General features: G+C 33.2%; 1 protein-coding gene across 11 annotated transcripts in view; it reads right to left on the bottom strand.

Annotated features, from left to right (window-relative positions):
* Positions 1-19,218, bottom strand: part of LOC111031591 (coiled-coil domain-containing protein CG32809) — a 168,192-nt gene that overhangs the window by 52,473 nt on the left and 96,501 nt on the right. For all 11 annotated transcript variants that reach the window (XM_022312228.1, XM_022311645.1, XM_022312007.1 and 8 more), the window contains one exon: positions 4,126-4,297. In XM_022312228.1, the coding sequence (XP_022167920.1) occupies positions 4,126-4,297 (172 nt within the window). The remainder of the gene's footprint in view (positions 1-4,125; positions 4,298-19,218) is intronic.

The following is a 19,218-nucleotide window of genomic DNA, read 5'->3' as shown; positions in this document are numbered from 1 at the left end:
TTTATAATATTATATACGGCAATTACTTTTTTCAAGTAGAAAATTTAATTTAGTTCTGTACATCGCGAATCGAAAAAATATATATGTATACCTACTGAATCTAAAAAATAAAAACTATTTTGTAAAAAACTGAAAAATTAACCATGACACAACCCTTGTTTGAAAATCGTTTTGGTCATTCTGTTATAATTTCGTTGGAAAATAAGAACTTATTAGCTATGTAAATTTAGCATTTAACTCCACAGTGATAATATAGACATGTGATAATTACTGCACGGGTAGGTAGTTCAATAAATATATGTATAGAAATAACAATTTTGTATTTATAATTTTTTTTTCGTTTGGACTTAATATCCAAGTGTACGAGGATCGTAAATAGGATTTTTTTTAATGATCATTATTCGGGATTATTTTCAAGAACCCTATTCCGAAAGATATCTCAACCACAGCGACGATTGGCCACGCTGTGGGCGCTATACAATATATTTTGTAACATTATCCGTGGATAAGATATTTTTATTAATACATTTAAATATAACTGGTGACGTTATAAACATTCAATTTATGGTCACGCGTCTTATCGGATAAATGTTGTAAAGCGTATCAAAGCATACCCAGTGAAATAATTTAGTTTGATATTAATTGCCGCCGGTTTTGTTTCTCTCAAAAGCTCTCCAAGTTCCAACTAAAGAAGGACGATTGATAGTTTTTGTAATAATTACAATAAGAAATTGCTAAATTTGTAGGGTTTTAAAATATCTTGAAACTTTTATGAAATATTTCATTTTGAAGGATCAAAAATCAAATTTTAATTCAGAACTATAGTAGCAAGTACCTCTACTTAGTTAAATGTTAAGTGGAAAATGTTATAGAAATATTGCTTACCTTGTACATTATATAAATGATATAACAATCTATCTTATATAATAGGTATATCTTCTCTATATCGTGATCAGGAATTAAATATTGTTAATAAGCAATAGACTATTAATCTAGCTGGTATGAAATAAGTCTGATCATCTAGTGATGATTTTATGAAACATACCAAAAAAACACAAAATTAAAAAATAATATATCATTCAATATTTCAAGAATGGTGAGTGAAAATTTCATAAGTACTCCTAACCCTCATTGGTTGTTTACTTACACCCTATCGCCATGTGTGGATGTGAAACATGGTCCAAAGCAAGAAAACAAGTTATTGGTCTTTGAAAAGAAAATATTTAGAAAAATATAAGGGATATATGGGCCTGTGTTAAAATGCAAGATTTTCTGAGGTCGGAAAGGCTGTCGAGTGGGCTGGCCATGAATGGCGTGCAGAAAGTAAATTGAGTGGACAGGCTCTTATTAACAAGCCAGATAAAAAACGACACGTGGGAGGATGACTTAGATTAAGAAATAGAACGATTATTGGAGATGCAGAGAATTCAGACGGCTGAAGAGCTCTGATAGAAACTGTAAAAACAGAAAACCTACCAATAACCTCCCAAGAATTATATTATATAGTCTTTTGCACATTTATTGTACGCGTTAAAAAGATGGCGGTGATATAATATTATGGAAGTCAAAAACGTTCATTCAAACGAAATGTTATTTGTTGTACGTTTATAAATGTATGGAATAAATCGATCTCAATCCACATGGGCTGTCTCGTCTGTATTATGGCATATAACTCCGAAAAACGTATGCCCACTGTGTACGTCATGCGTAGGAAATGTTTTCTTTACAGCATGAACACTTTTAACGCTCTTATGTTTAATGCAATTATATTTAAACGTTTTCAAACAAACAACGAAATAATTAAATGACTACCAAGTACAATAATAATAATTCTTTTTTATTCAAACGATGAAACGGTAAGTAAGTGGCTTACCTCGAATTAATTTCATTACAAACCCCTTTTGATCTTGCCGTTCATGATGTTTACAATATATATCATACCTGTCGTCTATATATATTATGTTTACCGCAGCTGTGGCGTATGCTGTGGGATGTGAGAGGGTGCGATGTGCCTCGCGTCCTTTGACTCGGGTGCGCCTTTGAATGACGTCAACAATAAAAAGAAGCAAACGAAAATTCCTTTATAATCCAAACACGGGTTTACAGCTGCTACGCTGCAGTTCTATACAATATTAATGACGACGACACGAATTGCGTTTTAATGGTATACAAGTACCTAAGTAAATTATTTGTAATATTAAAACAAGAATGTAAACCTACCTACGGCTGCCGACTTCAAAATGGAAAGAGACGCTAACATATATTACGCTAACTAACCTGGAAAGAGATGCTAACATATAAATAGACCCAAAACATCCGAAAAAATGTTCAAGCGGTTGCCTGTAGCCACGGGTTGGGGAGTACGCGCTTTTCGTGTAAGATCTTATGTGTAGGGTGATCTATATTTGGACGACTACGAGTTGATTCCCAATTTTTGGGAATTCCGTCAAATTAGTGTAAGATCAAAATATAGCAATAAAGATTAAAGCTTGTCCCGCACGACTCGTAGTACTTGGTGAGCGTCAGACATTACTGATAAAGTGATAAGGTAGATAAAAACTGATGGTTAACCACTATTGAATATAATCGTTATGCTTATGCTATCGTTAGACTATACGGACCTGTTTAAGACTTCCTGTACATTCAAACAGTACGCCCGAGCTGGTTTTCATTGTTCACTATTTTGTGCTCAAACGAGTGGTCGTAAATTAAAAAAAATATATTAATATGTATACGAGTCACCCCCAGGCTATCTACTGGTAGCACGTATTAGTTCTCGGGTTGTCTCTGCAAGCAATATACGAATTGCCATTTGGTGAGTTTTCATAATGATAGTACAACTATATTAACTTTTCATTTGAACTTATTGTTTAACGCTTGCCTCTCCAATAATATGTTTTCAATGTATTTTTGATGATTGTGTTCAGGCGCGGACTGCCATCTAGGATGCTGGGATGCTACAGCATCCTTTGCTCAAAAAAATATTTTAGTTTTATCGGATATTTTTTTTACGATACAACTGTATAGAACTTTAAGTAATATAATATTGTACAATTTTGTTTGAATGTTTGTTGTAACTTGGTACTTAATTAAGTTTTTTTATGTATTTTAAATAATTTAATATTGTATAAATAATATGCATATTTTAAATTTTCCAAAACATTTTTGTAATTTGCTTTTTAAATTATGTAGCATCCAGTGCTCTTTTTTACCAGTTCTGATTGTGTTTAATGTTACTTTCCTCAGTAATATTTCAATTATTATTTTTTTAATTCACTTAACATATCACTTTCCTTTTAACACACACACTTATATTCAGTAAATATACGTGCATGTGACTAGGTTATTAATTGTCACATTAAGACTGACAAGACACAAACATTACCAATCTATAATAATATATTAGATACTGGTATAATAGGTATTACACCTATATGCTTTACAAACTTTCTCAGACATTGTAAAACCTAATGAAATATTATAAGTTATGCGTTAAGGATTTATACGTAATAATGGAACCAATTCGAACAGCTGTATGTTGATAAGTAGTTTCAAAGGAGAACCAATTCGTACAATTTATTCGACCTAGGAACCAATTCCATAGTTCCCCTATATTCGTTAGACTACACTGTTATTTCAAAAACGATCGCCTCACCTTTTCAGAAAATATTTTGTTTACATGATTTTAATCCGTTAAAAACGTAATTTTTTTAACTATATAATTATACATGACTTCTAATTTTTTTTTATTATTTTTTATCGTTATAATTTTTTGATGACAACGAGCATTTTTGATTTACTTATATATTCCAAAGCAGAATTTTTTTTTGGAGTATTTCGACGCATGCAAATCGAATTTTGACCGAGTGTATAGTCTATGGTGGTTACAACTACTTTTACCTAAGTTCATTAAAGTTTAATCGAACGGGGTGGAGGAGTGCGGGAAATCCCGAGAGAAAAATGACGGTCCAAACTTTAAATACTTACAACTACACACAGTATAAACTACTCGTCCGAAATTCGAAAATTTTCATCGATCGAAATACTCCGTGGGTATAATAATTATGTTCTGCTCCTGAAACATAGCTACCTACGTAGGCATGCGGTAGTCGAGGGTTATAATACCTGACGATTTGTTGGCCGCTACGGGCGGCACGGCTGGCGAATACGCTCGGGCCGGTATGGACCCGGTGGGTGGACGACCCCTGTTGGGTAGCGTGGCGGACGACCCGGGCGGGAACTGATGGGTCATGTAGTACGGTTGTCCGGGAGCGCCGCCGCTGGTGCATTTGCTTCCCTGTGAACAAACGAGAGAAAAAAGGCGATTAGCATACATATAAATATATATAAGCGTACAAAGGGGCACATTGTTTGATAAGAATAATAATAACAGTATTGTATTATATTAATTATTATTATTATTTTACCCACGACGACGACGACGACGTAGCAGTCTGGCGAAAAAAATCGATATGACTCTGAGCGCAAATATCCGCGAGAGTTCAAAGTGTGGTAACCCGACCTAACCTAATCTATGCGTCATATAGGTCATCATGACCTATGTGTAGGTATTTTCGATACCATAGTCTAATATTATCGTATCGTCATGTGCAGTTTATACCGCGGATGATGTCATTTAAAGTGAACTTTTGTGTCAATAAATTACGTGTTGTCGTAGGTATTATAATAATATACGTATTGTGACCGTATGGATTATCCTATGGATCATCAAAAGCACAGACTGCGTCCGACGAAATGTTTTAATATTATCATTGTGGTGTTTTGAAATTAATCGTCTTGACTTTCTAAACAACAGAAACAACCTAAAATATGTATGCAATTTCGTTCGGGGTCGTCTGACTAGTAAAGAGTTCGCGAGCAGCATCGTAATCGGAATATATTAGTGTAACGGAGGATAGATGTTATTATTAATTGTACGCCCAGTTTTATAATAATAATCATAATTGCCGTTATTACCGCACTTGGTACGATAATTATTATTATCGTCATCGTTTTATTATAATTGCGTATTATTTTATGTTAATTGACTGAAATATAATAATAACAAATGTACAAGCCCAGCTCGTTTATTTCAACACATTACGTATATTGTGTTGTGATTACATTGCAAGGTGTGCCTGGTTGGCACACATACGTCGTCGTGGACATATTGTTCCAGGGCATCTAATTATTCGCGATATCTCTCGAAAATTATTAAAGCGAACACGACGACTCGTAACCCCGGTTATACATACTATTACCATTATATCATTCAATTTATACTTTTGCAACTCGGCGATATTATTTTTCGTCGACGACCAATTAATAATAATTATTATCATGCCCGCACACCATCGTCATCGTAGTCGTCCTTAATTAATTCTTGTCTGGAGCTCGTCGAGCGACGATCAAACTTCACTCGAGTCTCAAGTCTCGACTTTAGAATTCTATATATTATCGTCGTCTTTGCTCACGGTTGTACGACAAAAATATATATTATTATATATAATCTGCTGCTGCTGCTGCTGCTACAACACTGTCGAAAGCAGAAGCGACGACAGTCCGGGACTTTGTTTCTATTTTTGCTCAAAAGAATCGTTGATTCGTAAAATGTTCCGGATTATACACGTTTATATACATCGTATTGTCACAGATAAAACTATGTATAATATTATTATCAAAGAACTAAGCGAACGCTTTTCGGTACATATATTTTTTTCTGCATTATCCAAACGTATAATTATTGTTTTCTGCATTGGCGGAGTATAAAATATATAATGTACATAAACTTACATAATACAGTCGTTGGCGGGGGAAAATCCTTCTATGTGTAAAGTTTATGATTTTGAGGTTCTAGTATCTCTGGATTCAGAAAAAAAGAAGCTTTTTACGAATAAAATCTCCTTCGCAGAAAAATCCTCCAATATGTTACCAACTATAAACCGTTTATGAAATAACTTCTATGTGATTTTTTTATTCAAAACGTTTTTTGTGTTTCCTGGGACCTACACTATTTTTACATACGGCCATATATAGGTACATTACTATTATAATCTGCAGAGACCGATTGTTGTCCATTTATAAGCAAAAAAAAATTTCAATTTCTCGAGATTCCCCGTTTGACCAACTTTTTAAGACGAGATTATCGGAAAATCTTTTCTCATTGCAGCACATCCAGAGAGCATTCAAGAAACCACTATTCCAAATTTCAGGTTTGGTGAGTGAGTGGTATTTTGATTTGATGTAATATTATTATATAGATTGAATAATATTGTGCGCACTGCAGTAGTTATTGGGTCTCCGCGACGTGTTTTGAGCATTTATACGTATATACAAGATGTATAATCTTATTATTATTTTATGTGAGATTCAAAGTCGGTTGTGCAACAACACGCACTCGAACAGAAATCATTTCCCTAAAGTTCCAAGATGCAAAATTAATTTTTGCTATAGTCATTGCAATGAAATAATATAAACATCTTCTAGCGCAAAATATACACTCGACGATTAGTTATGCAGCCGTTTTTATTTGCAATTAACCTCTATGTATACAGAATAATTCTCCGCGAATGTTCAACCCCGTTTTTCCGTCAAATAAGTATTTACAGTAGACAGAGGGGGGATCATTTGTAAGACAGAAGTATATGTATTTCCCGCACCATATTTATTTATAAGTAGTATAATAATTCTAGAGAATTAAAAAAAAATGGTCTTGGAGCACCTAGAGTCCTAGAAGGTATATTATTTACAAATTCGAAAAATCAGATTTTGAATAACTGAAGCATTGTCGGAGGAGAAAAAGAGGCGAATAGCTCGGTGAACCATTCTGTATTCATCGGTGATGACGCATGACTGTGCGAATGACGACACTTAAATAATTATAATTTTATCGAACTAATGAATTATCGTCGAACTTACACTGCCGTAACCTAGGTATACCAATATTTATTGTTGTTTGGTAATAGTATTATGAAAACAGTCCATTTAATTATATTTCAGGTTGCGAAATATTATTGGTATAATATATATTATACCAATACAACCTGATTGGATTTTCATATAACGCTACTTTCGGCTGCGTCTGTCAATAAACAAGTACCTGACCATCAAACACAAATTATGAGTATCGCATTCCTAAATATTCGAAATATTATAGACCTTCGGCGGGGAAAAAACTGTTTCATGTTACCATCATAAATTATTAATCAATGTGCGTATATCATTATTATATATAGTTTCCAATAATAATAATAATCTGGTCACTCTGGTTGACGAAACCGTTAAATATTTCGTTTAACTGTTGCATGTGAGAGAACACATGAGAGAACATTCAATCGGAATGTGATATTTGTTGTAATGATAATATATATATTATAGTGTGACTATAGAAGTGTTCAATGCGGTTTTCGAATAGCATTGTATATCTATGAATTCATTATTATATAACAGTTTAATGTGAGCTCGAAAACGTGAGAAAAACAAATACAATCAATTGCAAAGACAATGTGAAGACAACATCATCTTGGCCAGTGGGGTATAGAGTTGCTCGAGGGATTCACGTGACGATGGTCTTTCGCGCTTCATTAAAATTAATAATTAATTAATTTAATCAATTAAATTTATATAATAACCTAATGATTCGAAATCTACATTTTAATTAAGGAATTAATATTTCAGCCGTTGCAGTAAAAATCTTAAGCACTGCTTATAATAACGTTTCGTTTATAATGTATATAGTTATACGGTAAAGCCGGAAGAGGTAGACTGCATTTTGAGATATTTTTTCTAAATAAGGCATTTGTGTAGCAGGTGGTTATACGGAGAACGAGTTATCTAAGGTATTTAAAAATCGATGATCGCTACCTCACATTTATTTCATGTCAGTAAATCGTTTAAAACAACAAATTCATCACAGTATAAATAAACAGGTACTTAATTAAAAAAACAAAGAAAACATATATGTATTATTATTCTGGTACAGTTAACGTTTACAGGGTATCTATTAAAAAATATACCTACCCACAAATTATACTCGTTCGAATTTTGATTTAGGTACATCTATCTGAATTTTCAAAAAAAATATTCCCTAAATAATACTTACAGTAAAATAGGAGAGGGTAATTCAAAAAAACAGAAGTTTGTATCAACACAGGACACGCTTCTTAAATAGTAGGTATACTTACGAAAAATGTCAAAAAAATTTCTTTAAGCGTGTTTAAAATTTTCAAAAATTTGGTTTTAAATAACTGCATTGTTGGAGAAAAAGGAGGGAGGGGGGTTAGTGTGCTCGGTGAATATAATCTATATAATAAATATATATATTTATATATTTGATTCTGAGGACTGTAGAATACAGTTGCTCTGTCTTAGCGGCTTGTTAAGGAGACTTGTGCGATTGGGGTGGTTATGCCCTGGGACCTAAGGATTACACGGATAACACAGTTATATTAAATATATATATGGTGTCTCGGGGGATTAATGTGAGCTCGAGGGAGAAACATTAATAACGCTCGCGAAGCTGCGGCACCGATCGCACCACGCCCGGAAGAAAGAATATGTAGACGTCAAAAACGGGCTGCGAACTTCATTTTTATAAACTTTGTTTTCGTCTCTTATACCCCCCCCCCCTCCGCCGGGCTAGGATTCTCTTTTAATCCCTAACGCAGTTTTCCCGTGTGTATCAACATCGGCTATAGGGCGCGTTATTACATATAATATAATATCATTATGTTTTTATTACGGACCAATCGAGTTGGCGCAATATATATGTTTTTCAGCGAATTTTTAATATCCTAGTAAATCTCCCATATATTATATACGTGTGTGTTGTTGTTGTTGGTATTATTAATATTGTTACTGTCGTAACGTTGAGAATCGAATGCGCAATATTGTCGTCATTATTATTATTATTATTATTATTATTATGTGTCGTCTTTGCGCCCGGGGATTTATAGCAAAGCGAGGCGAATAGCTCGACTTAACACAGCGACGACGACGATTTTAATCAACCAGTACGAACAATAATTATACTGAAGACCTAGGGGCAACGACGAGACATCCATCCAAATTTTGATCGAAAATAAGTTTTCGATTGCACATCGCGTTAAGAATAAGAAAAAACTGCGTTATTTATTAGCTCAACGAACGGACAAATCCGACTGTTAAATACACAGAGATATCATACTAATGGAGATAAATGAATTTCTGGAGATGTTTCTTGATGTTGCACAAAAATAATTTATTCATCACTAGTACGTTTATATATATAGGTACATATTTTATTATTATTTTTTAGTGCAACGATAAGACATCTCCGAGTTTAATTTTTTGTTATTGAAATCACACACATTTGATTTTGACAATTATTTGTTACGCTGCAGGCTATAGGTACCCTATTAATTAAATTAATTATTGAAATTGGGTTTAAATATTATATTTTTAAAAAACATTTTCAAATACCTCCCGGAAAATTGTACCGATCGGAGACTTCACGTTCATACTCCCCAGGTCTTCGACGAGAGCACCTCCTAATAATGATAATATATATATTTATATGGCTTTCGGCTTTCAGTTTTTTTTTTTTTTTTTTGGGGGGGGGGGGGGAAATCGTCGAAAGCATTTTCCCTAACCGCTTCGCGTTTTTCACGTATAGGACGTGTATATAATCCTATACGTTGCGCGGCGTGATAAATTAAGACGACGGGGTCTTCCGTGCGTGTAAGTCATACACACCGCCGTAATATTATAATAATATATTATTACAATGCGCGTACCTAGGTATATTAAAATTCAGGGACGAGCCAAAACGCCGGTTGAGACAATGAATACGTTATTATATACTCGCGCACACAGCTGGCTTTTCACATAATATCATAATGATATATACGTCATATTATATATTATATATATGTGTTACGATACATATAATATTTTCTTGCCGGCGCCCGATCGACCTTTTCCCGAGCCGGTACCGGCGGCACACGGCGAAAGCCCGATTAATAGTAATTTACAATTATAATATTATTACTGTTTGTTTAGTCGGCAGCAGTGTATTATTCGTAATAATGCAACGACGGCGCTGAATCAACTGGCTTTCGACTTTAATGAAACGGTGGCCCGGATTACTATTACTATTATTGTTGCTTGTTAGCGTATGTATTATTATCATATATTTTACTGTACACAACGGTAAACTTTAACCGTAAGTATATATATGTATACGATGTATCTATGTATTGTGTACACGCGTTCTTGAGCGGACGGGTTGAACTGTCATAGCGCCAGTCACTAATTAAGTCCACACAGGACGGATGATGCGGTGCTAAGTATTTATAGCGGTTCAAAGGGGGCTCTGTTAGAGGTCCTACGACAGACCTATACATCATATTATGATTAGATGACGTTCGACTCGGGTTGAACGCAATGATATTGTTCGTTAATTATAATTACAATTATGTATACGAAAAACGAGACTTAAAATTTTTAAACTCGCGTATTATCAGCCCCATCGCGAGCTGTGTGACATCGCCCGAGGTTAATTGTTATTAATCGACAAAAATAATTTTCAACATTTATGTGTTTTTAAAACAGCCATCAATCCACGCGAATAATATTATTATTTTATAGGTTTTTTTTATATTTTTTTAATTCGCCGCCGACATAATCGTTCCATCTCTTCAAATTTTTAATGCATTCTCTGTATAGGTACCTTTATATATGTATGGAAACAAATCGTGGCGTGACAGTAGTAATTACGCATTAATGTCGCGTATAAAAAGTGATGCTCCATATAACACTCGGACTATTGTACGGTACCTAATTCATTTTTTTTTTACCTGTTATACATAATTAATAGATCACGAACAAACGACGCATTTCCTCAATTGACGGCCATATTTTTAAAATATATTATATTTTCGTCGTCCGTCGCACGGTGAGCGCACTTCATCGTCGGAATCGGTCCAAGCTTCGAAGCACATTAACTTTTGCGATTTCGTGTCGCGACGACGAAACCAGATGGTTTGGAGTTTGTACACGGAAAAAAATACTAATAATTGTACGTTCATAAAACGTCGCCGTTTGGTGTTTTAAACGATAATTAAATAATAGCTATTGACGAAACGTTTCGTTTTATTTTTTTGTCCCATGAAAGGTAATTATATAAATTATATAAATATATATATTTCGCGGTTGAACTACATATTATGTATTCTACTCAACGTCCGATAAATGGGTGGTGGCATGTAATTTCAACGATTACGACAGTAATAATAATAATTTTAAAAAATGCTGACCAAATTTATAATTTCATATCTAATACTCACACAGCATTGCAACTGACCCGTCCGCCATCGATGGTAACGAAAACACATATTATTTTTTTTTTTTAAGTAAAGGCTTAAACATCGTGGGTTATTGGCCTACTACAGTTGCACCACATATTATTATTATGTATTTATACGGTTTTACAAATTTATTATTCTGCGAACAATCGCATACTGCAAACTTGACGGGTCCATAGGTACGCGAGAGGTGGAACTATTAAAATAAAAATGTAAAATATGTGTTTTTCAGTCGGCAGCGCAATACATCGGTCAAATTATATAGTAACATTATACGAAACGAATATCATAATCCGATGTGTTAAGTGTGTGATGTTTTTGGACGTGCTATTGTGGACAATGATAATTACTCACGTTTCTAATTCAAAAACAAAAACGGTCGATATCAATAACAATAACGATTACAAATAAATTATTGTTTTCGAGGACAAAAAACCCAAAGTATCTATTATACAACATATTACGCCTATATACCAGCCATACCATTAGGAATATGTTTTGTGCCTGCAGTTGTCATTATAATCACAGCGGAAATGGCCATATTGTGCGTAACCGTTGACCACAAGACTTTAATACTTACGTATAACAATGATGATATCATAGTAATAACGATAACATGATATTATAATAATACCTTCTAGGCGATGTCAAAACGGTGGGCGGTTTCACACTATACTCGACGCCAATATGAAACGGTCTTATAATACTATATTAAAACTCGATTGATAAAAATATTATTTTAAATATTTTTTAAGAACGCTATTGATGAACACATCATTATTATTAATTTTTTTTTCTAATAACACTCATATACGTTTAATCTCTTATCCATTTGACCTATCGCAACGGCGTTTACAGACATATTATAATAATAATGTACTCGCGCATAACTTGACGCTTTTGCATATATAATAATATATAATATTATAATAACACCTGTCATGTCATCTAAGCGGACGCCGAAAATTTCCATCTCGGGAGGGTCAACGAAATGTTATACTGCAGGTCAACTACAAGGAAAATATATAATTTTTACGTAATATTAGGTGTATGTGTAAGTGGATACTGACCCACGGGATCTATAATATAGTTTTTGTGTGTGGGCCGAAATTCGAAAATAACTCATCTGCATGTGAAATTAGTTTTATTTTTTCATAATAAGCAGATACGTGCAACGCTTAGAGCAAATATTAAAATGTATTATATTATTAATAGTATTCTCGGCTAAAATTTAATTTCACACAGACTTTCGTTTTTTTTTAGGCGAATCCTACATATTTTAAAATAATAAATAATTATAAATCATCATCATAGATCACGATAATATGATGGAAAGACTATTGATACAATACTGCAATTACCTTCTATACTAAGGACTAGTTGTTTTTTTTTGTGAAACATCATAATATATTATTATTATTATTGTCTCCATAAATGGAGATAACAATTTGTTTCCAAATATACGATCGCGGTAAACGTCGCTCGTATACTAGTTTTGGTCTCATCCTGAGACCTATAACCCCGGATGTGTTGTATACTTGTATAATAATAAATTGCGTTTACCGTTTTTATAAAATATAATAAAGGTGTCATGACTTTTTTAGTCAACGACTGAGTCATTTCTGTACAACAAAAATAAAACCACCACAAGTATTAAAATAATTGTACGCAAGTAGCTATATTATACCATTACTCGCAGAAAATCCAAAAATCCTGACAACAGGATTTTCCTTAGATTTCAAGTCGATTTTTTTTTATACGTTTTTGGCCATAAGCACAGCACTTACCACTATCGACCATTAGTGCATTTTTTTCGACTAATTTAACTTTAATTTCTAAATAATTCTTGAATAATAAATTATTATTGCAAGGACCGACTAAAATTAGAGCAAATATTATGTATTCTTAGCCGCAGGATAATATGCATGTTTAATGACATCACGTCGATTTAGTTGGTTCAAATGTGGGTCACGCGAACACTTCGCAATTCAAGGAGCCACTTAATTAACGGTCTCGGATTCATCGCCGAGTGGTCCTTCGTCCTTGTCATTATATTTTTGAGTCCGATTGAGTTTCAAAATATTGGGCGAGTCCCGTCCATTGAGATTCTTAGTAGTTTTTTTATTTGGAAAAATATACGATTTGAACAACAAGGCGTAGTCAAAGTATATAATACAACAATTTCACAGTGTTACAAATAATAAAGATATTATGATTTTATGAATCAATTTTTTAAAAAAAAATTTCGTTAAACTTAAGTTATCTAAAGTACCTACTTGATTTTCAAAAGCGTATTATTAGCCCAACAATTTAATTTGATGTATTTATTTTATAAAACGACTGAATTCAATCAAAGAATTACAAACGTGACATTTTAATTCATAACCGGAATGGGTTACTTTAACATGTATATTATTGGTTCAATATCTCACCAGTATGCGAAAAGGGTAAAGTACAGTATGGTGCATTCTGTATACAATATAATAATAATAATAATAATAATAATAATAATAATAATATATAACTTTCTTATTTTTTTTATAGAACCCAAAGAATGGGAAAGACTCTTGCTAAATATTTAACATCAAGTGTTTATTTACATCACGTATTATTATGTTATAATATGTATGAATTGATGTTTAAATGTGATACAATGCTTAAATAACTTAGTAGGACAAGTTTTTATACATTTTATGAAAAACCCATTATATGAATACAGTACAATTTAAATTATATATTTATAACGTCTATTTGCATCCATTAAGTCTTTCATGAATAATAATAAAAAATAGTAATAATAATAAAAAAATAACGTAAGAACCACGTTAGGTCTTAATATAATGGATTATTTCTATTAAACCCGAACTTAACTTTATAATAATTATTATGATGATCTATATGTGAATAAAAAAGGAAGTTCTTTTATATTATAACGTGAACTGGGAGATATTTTGTTTTTTTTAAAATTGTATTTATTTATTTATTTAAGAATACAATACGGGCATAATGTGCTCAATTTACAGTTAATATTTAGTACAATTAAAATTACAAAGTGTGATATAAAGGTGAACATAATCATTAAAAAGAACTTTACTTAGTTACGTTTATGGTATAGAAAAGGAGGGGTCAGAATTGGTGCAAATTGTCCTTCTTTTTTTAGTAAAAAGTTATGGAAACTCCAGTAGGTACTCGTTGTATCCCTACTAATTATCAATTGCATATTTTGACAATTATTAATAGTTTATCTCAAAAACACAAATAATTCTACTCTCTACCCTATAAAAATGAAAATCTGTAATTAAATCTGCCTCGTCAAAATCCGCTGACTGTAGGTATGTCTCGTATAAGTGTTAGTTGGAAGAAGTGTGTCAGCCGAGAATTATCCTCCACGTCAACTTAAAAGAAAATGGTATCACAACTCATCGTAGTAAAATTGAACAGACAAAAGTGTCGCACTACTGAGTGTCTCCTTCATTAAAGTTTACGTGCGAAATTTAAAAACTAACAAAAAATAAGCGTATTGTTGTACGAATAAAAGTATGCATGTGGTAGTCGTTTATAATGCATATGAAAATATAATAATAATGAAAAATAAATATTGGTCAATTGGTAGTCGATGTATCAGATAGAAGGTCATAAAAAAAACCACGCAAATAAAAATGGTTCATAAATACATTGTTAAAATAATATAATGATCCCACTATATCTGCAAGAAGTGTATACCTACTTCAGTCGTATACTCGTGTCTCGATACCTCGAATCTCGAGGGAAATATAAATAAATTCGACTTGTGTATTTTTCGAGTTATATACCCCAAACACGACTTAAAAACACTTCAAGAGACAAGAAAAAACTTTTCGACTATTTTTTGTAAGACCGTAAATTGTCGAGTAAATCTAATCTTATCTCCTGGATTATATTATAGACTTTGACACTCGAACACGGGGTGACAACAACAACAATAACAACAACAAAATGTCGAACCGGCTGCTGGATTTGTGTGAAATTCATGTTTTCGTATCCCGTCGATAAATATCTATGATTCGTAGCCGACACCTATACCGTGGTTACGGTTGTTGGTGAAGTCACAGATCTCAGGAAAGCCCGCGAGTGGATATTCCACACCGCGATAAACGGATAATTCGTGCGAAACTGCAGTACTGTTGCAGAACGTCACAACAACAATATAATATAATACAAGCATTGAGAGGGAGGGGGGGTGGGTGTATAATATATTATAATACGTATCAGACCGAAAAATCCAATAAGCAAGTTTTCAGAAAATTTACATAATGCACATATAGGTATATAGTCGTGTAATGCACTGCAGAACACACAATATAGCAGGCGGAGACAAACTCAAACAAGGTGTATATTGTAGTCGACGGATGTTATTATATGTTACGGTAAAAAAATCCGTAGCTGGGCTCTGCATAATATGACCTTTGCGGTATCTACGACGTACGTTGCATATTTAAAATTAAATGTAACGCATTTATAATCAATATGATGGTAAGGGTTAGTACTTCCACCCGACGTCATCTGCCACCATCGATAATCCTTATTTATAAGAAACGTATTCGTTTTACTGTCGCTGTCCTCTTGCGCCTGCACCATACTTGCAGTATATTTTATTATATTATTATTGCATATATTTATGTACATGCATACGATATTTATTTATATTAAATTATATTTGTTATTTATATGATATTTATGCATATTGATGATACGTATATAGTAGGTATATATGATATTTATGTATGTTTATGATATGTATATGGTTAACATGCATGTATTTTACAGTTATATAAGATGTGACCGCGCGAAATTGTTTTTGTCAACTGTTTGAATGATTTAACAAGAAACTTGATCTCTAAACAAAACCGACCTTCCCCCCTCCCGCCATCTCGCAAACATCCTCTTTTACACAAACATATCGGTTTGATCGGTTTGTTCGTCACTAATATTTTTTTTTCTTCGATTTTATGATATAATAATATACATATTATGTGCCTACACGAAACCAAGACAAACCCATTCGAATTCTATTTTTCGTCGCATAAAATACTATGAGGTTTTGATGGTAATTATAATACTCATATAATATTTCACCACGTGCCATTTTCGGCAAGGCAATCGATCGGTAAGTTACTGAGCAGCTGCTCTAGCTGTCTCGCCGACAGTAGGAAACGGAGAAAAAAAATTCTTTAGAAAATATAAAAAGCGGCGAATAAATTTTGCTCCAAACCGGTACGGTCGACTTTCCAAAACAGGTTGCGACGTAAAAATTGCTCATCCGAAAGTAGACGGCATATCCTCTAAGTAGATGAAACGATGTCGACTGGTTTTTGACGGTTTGTGGAGACATAAAATATATTTAAACATATATAAATCTCGTGTATTGCACTTAAGACACGCATCGTATTGATCTAGACGAATACGATAGGTATAACAACCTCGAGGCTACTATACATAATATTATATTCTCGCATAACATATTATACGTACGTATTATTGAATACTTGCAGAACGAGCAAGTGCATTTCATATACCTATGTAAACTGCAGGTACTTTTACACCGAGAATATGTACAGAGTGATTCACCTCTTTTTTTTTACATCAATAATGCTGCAATTGTTAAAAATTAGATTTTTGAAATTTTGAAATACACCTACGTTTAAATGCGTATTCGTATTTGTATATTTGTATTTTACAGATTATTTAGATTTTTCGTACTACTTAAGGAGTGTCTTGTGGAAATACAAACTTTTGTTTTTCAAATGAGAACCCCAAGAGGACGTGGGTGGTTGTTTCTAAAGTAAATTATTTGATGGACAATTTTTTGAATCGAAATCAAAATTCAAACCAGTAGTTTTTGAGTTTTGGTCCAAGACGTGTAGTAAATATTAGATCTAATTACACATAAAGATAATTAAAATTTTTGGTAAACGGTGTTTGAGTATTATCTAAAAATACAAAAATTCAAAATTTGAATAAATTCATTGATAATGAAAAACACGGGGGTGTGCGCATGCTCCGCGGTGAATCATCCTGTATACGCGGCAGTTATAATTCAGTAATAATGTTTAGATTTAAATACACACACACTCGGCACGACGAGTCTAATTATTATTCATGAAAGCGAATGACGGTTACCAATGTATAGGAAATAATAATATTATCCGTCCGGTAAATGTTAAATTTGTATTATTACATAAATGTTTACGAAAGTTTGTCGAATTTAAAACGGGGAAATAAAAACGACTAAAGGTATACAACAGGATTCAACCATGTGTCGAATGATGGACCGCGAAAACACAATATTATGTTACACATATATACTTGCATTGTTCATTAATGATATTGTTTAATAATTATTATTGTATTTTATTATTATAATTGTAAATTTTTTGCTCTACTCGGCTCGGCCGTGATCAATAGGAACAGGACCCCAATGGAGGGGGTATTTAAAGTCCGCGATAACTGTCTGCGCACAATATTTATCACTCCGTCGTTGATTATAATATACTTTTTTTCTACCTCAAAGGTTAAGGGGGACGCTAACCATGAAAATCTCCGTCCTAGGGACGTAAACCGTACGACATATTTTTAGCTCAGCAGAACCATTTTGTGCTGCTTTGTAGATCAAGATAATTTGAGTAAGTATAGGTAATGTGAAATATCCGTGGACCTTATAATAACATGTTCATGGACCTGCCCTGTCTATATTAGGTACTAAAATTATGCGTTGTGAGCAGATATAGAGAGCGTGATTTTTGAGTGACTGTAAGTGACCGATGCACAAACGCAGTTATATTTTTGCCATTATATATTTTCATAACAATATATATAATGATGACATATAGTTCATATAGAACCTCAACAGCGCCCATTATCGTGGATCCGATTTGATTCATAGGTCTGTATGAGCATGATATGACTATATGAGGTCTTTGGAAATAACTTCACAAATTAAAAATTCACCATCTACATACTTGCAGTGCAGCAGCAGCAGTATACTTTATTCTATTCTATTATTGTATAATAATACATAGTTATGTATATGTATATGATATATATATATATATTATTTATACGATATTTTTAGTTTATGTATATTTATGATGTGTATATTACAGTTGATATGCACTTATTATATTATACAGTTATATGCGTGACCGCGAGAAATTGTTTTTACCAACTGTTTGAACGATTTAACTTGAAAAAAATCTGACGCCTAAACACAGATCATGATTTATGTTTTTACCTTTAAGCTCAATAATAGACGTGCCCACATCAAGTTGTCCCCCCCCCCCCCGAGTAAAGACTTAACACGAGAATTTTATTTTCAAAAATGATTACGAGACAATTTTAAATAAGAGTAATTGTAAGTTCAATCCACGGATTCGTAAATCATTGCAGACAACTGGAAGTTGAAACGTCGGTGGGTCAACTCCGCATGTACCTGCTAGGTCATCAGTTCTCCCTAACGATGTTTAAGCTATGTATGGTAATATATTATATTGCATAATAACGACACAAAAATCGATTGTGCTGAACTCAAGTGTAATAGATACCACCTAATAATAATTTGTCTTACGTTTGTAAGTCGGAGACATCATCAGCACGGGTAGCACATGCCTGGATAAGACACGGCGGTGTAATAGTAATAATAATAATAATAATAATAATAATAATAATAATAATAATTATAATATGCATTATATTATAATGGGATAGAAGCAAGTTCCGAGCAGCTCGGATAGTATCGCGACTTGCAACGTAGTTAAACGGTGTGGAGATCACGAGAGACCAAAAGGGCAAAGGGGGCGGCGGGCTACCGCTGCGAAGACGTTGTCTTTTAACTATTATG

The sequence above is a fragment of the Myzus persicae genome, unplaced genomic scaffold (genome assembly GCF_001856785.1).
Source record: "Myzus persicae strain clone G006 unplaced genomic scaffold, MPER_G0061.0, whole genome shotgun sequence".
NCBI classification, from domain to species: Eukaryota; Metazoa; Arthropoda; class Insecta; order Hemiptera; family Aphididae; genus Myzus; species Myzus persicae.
The sequence above is the reverse complement of the archived record's forward strand: the minus strand, read 5'-3'. Positions and strand labels throughout refer to the sequence as shown.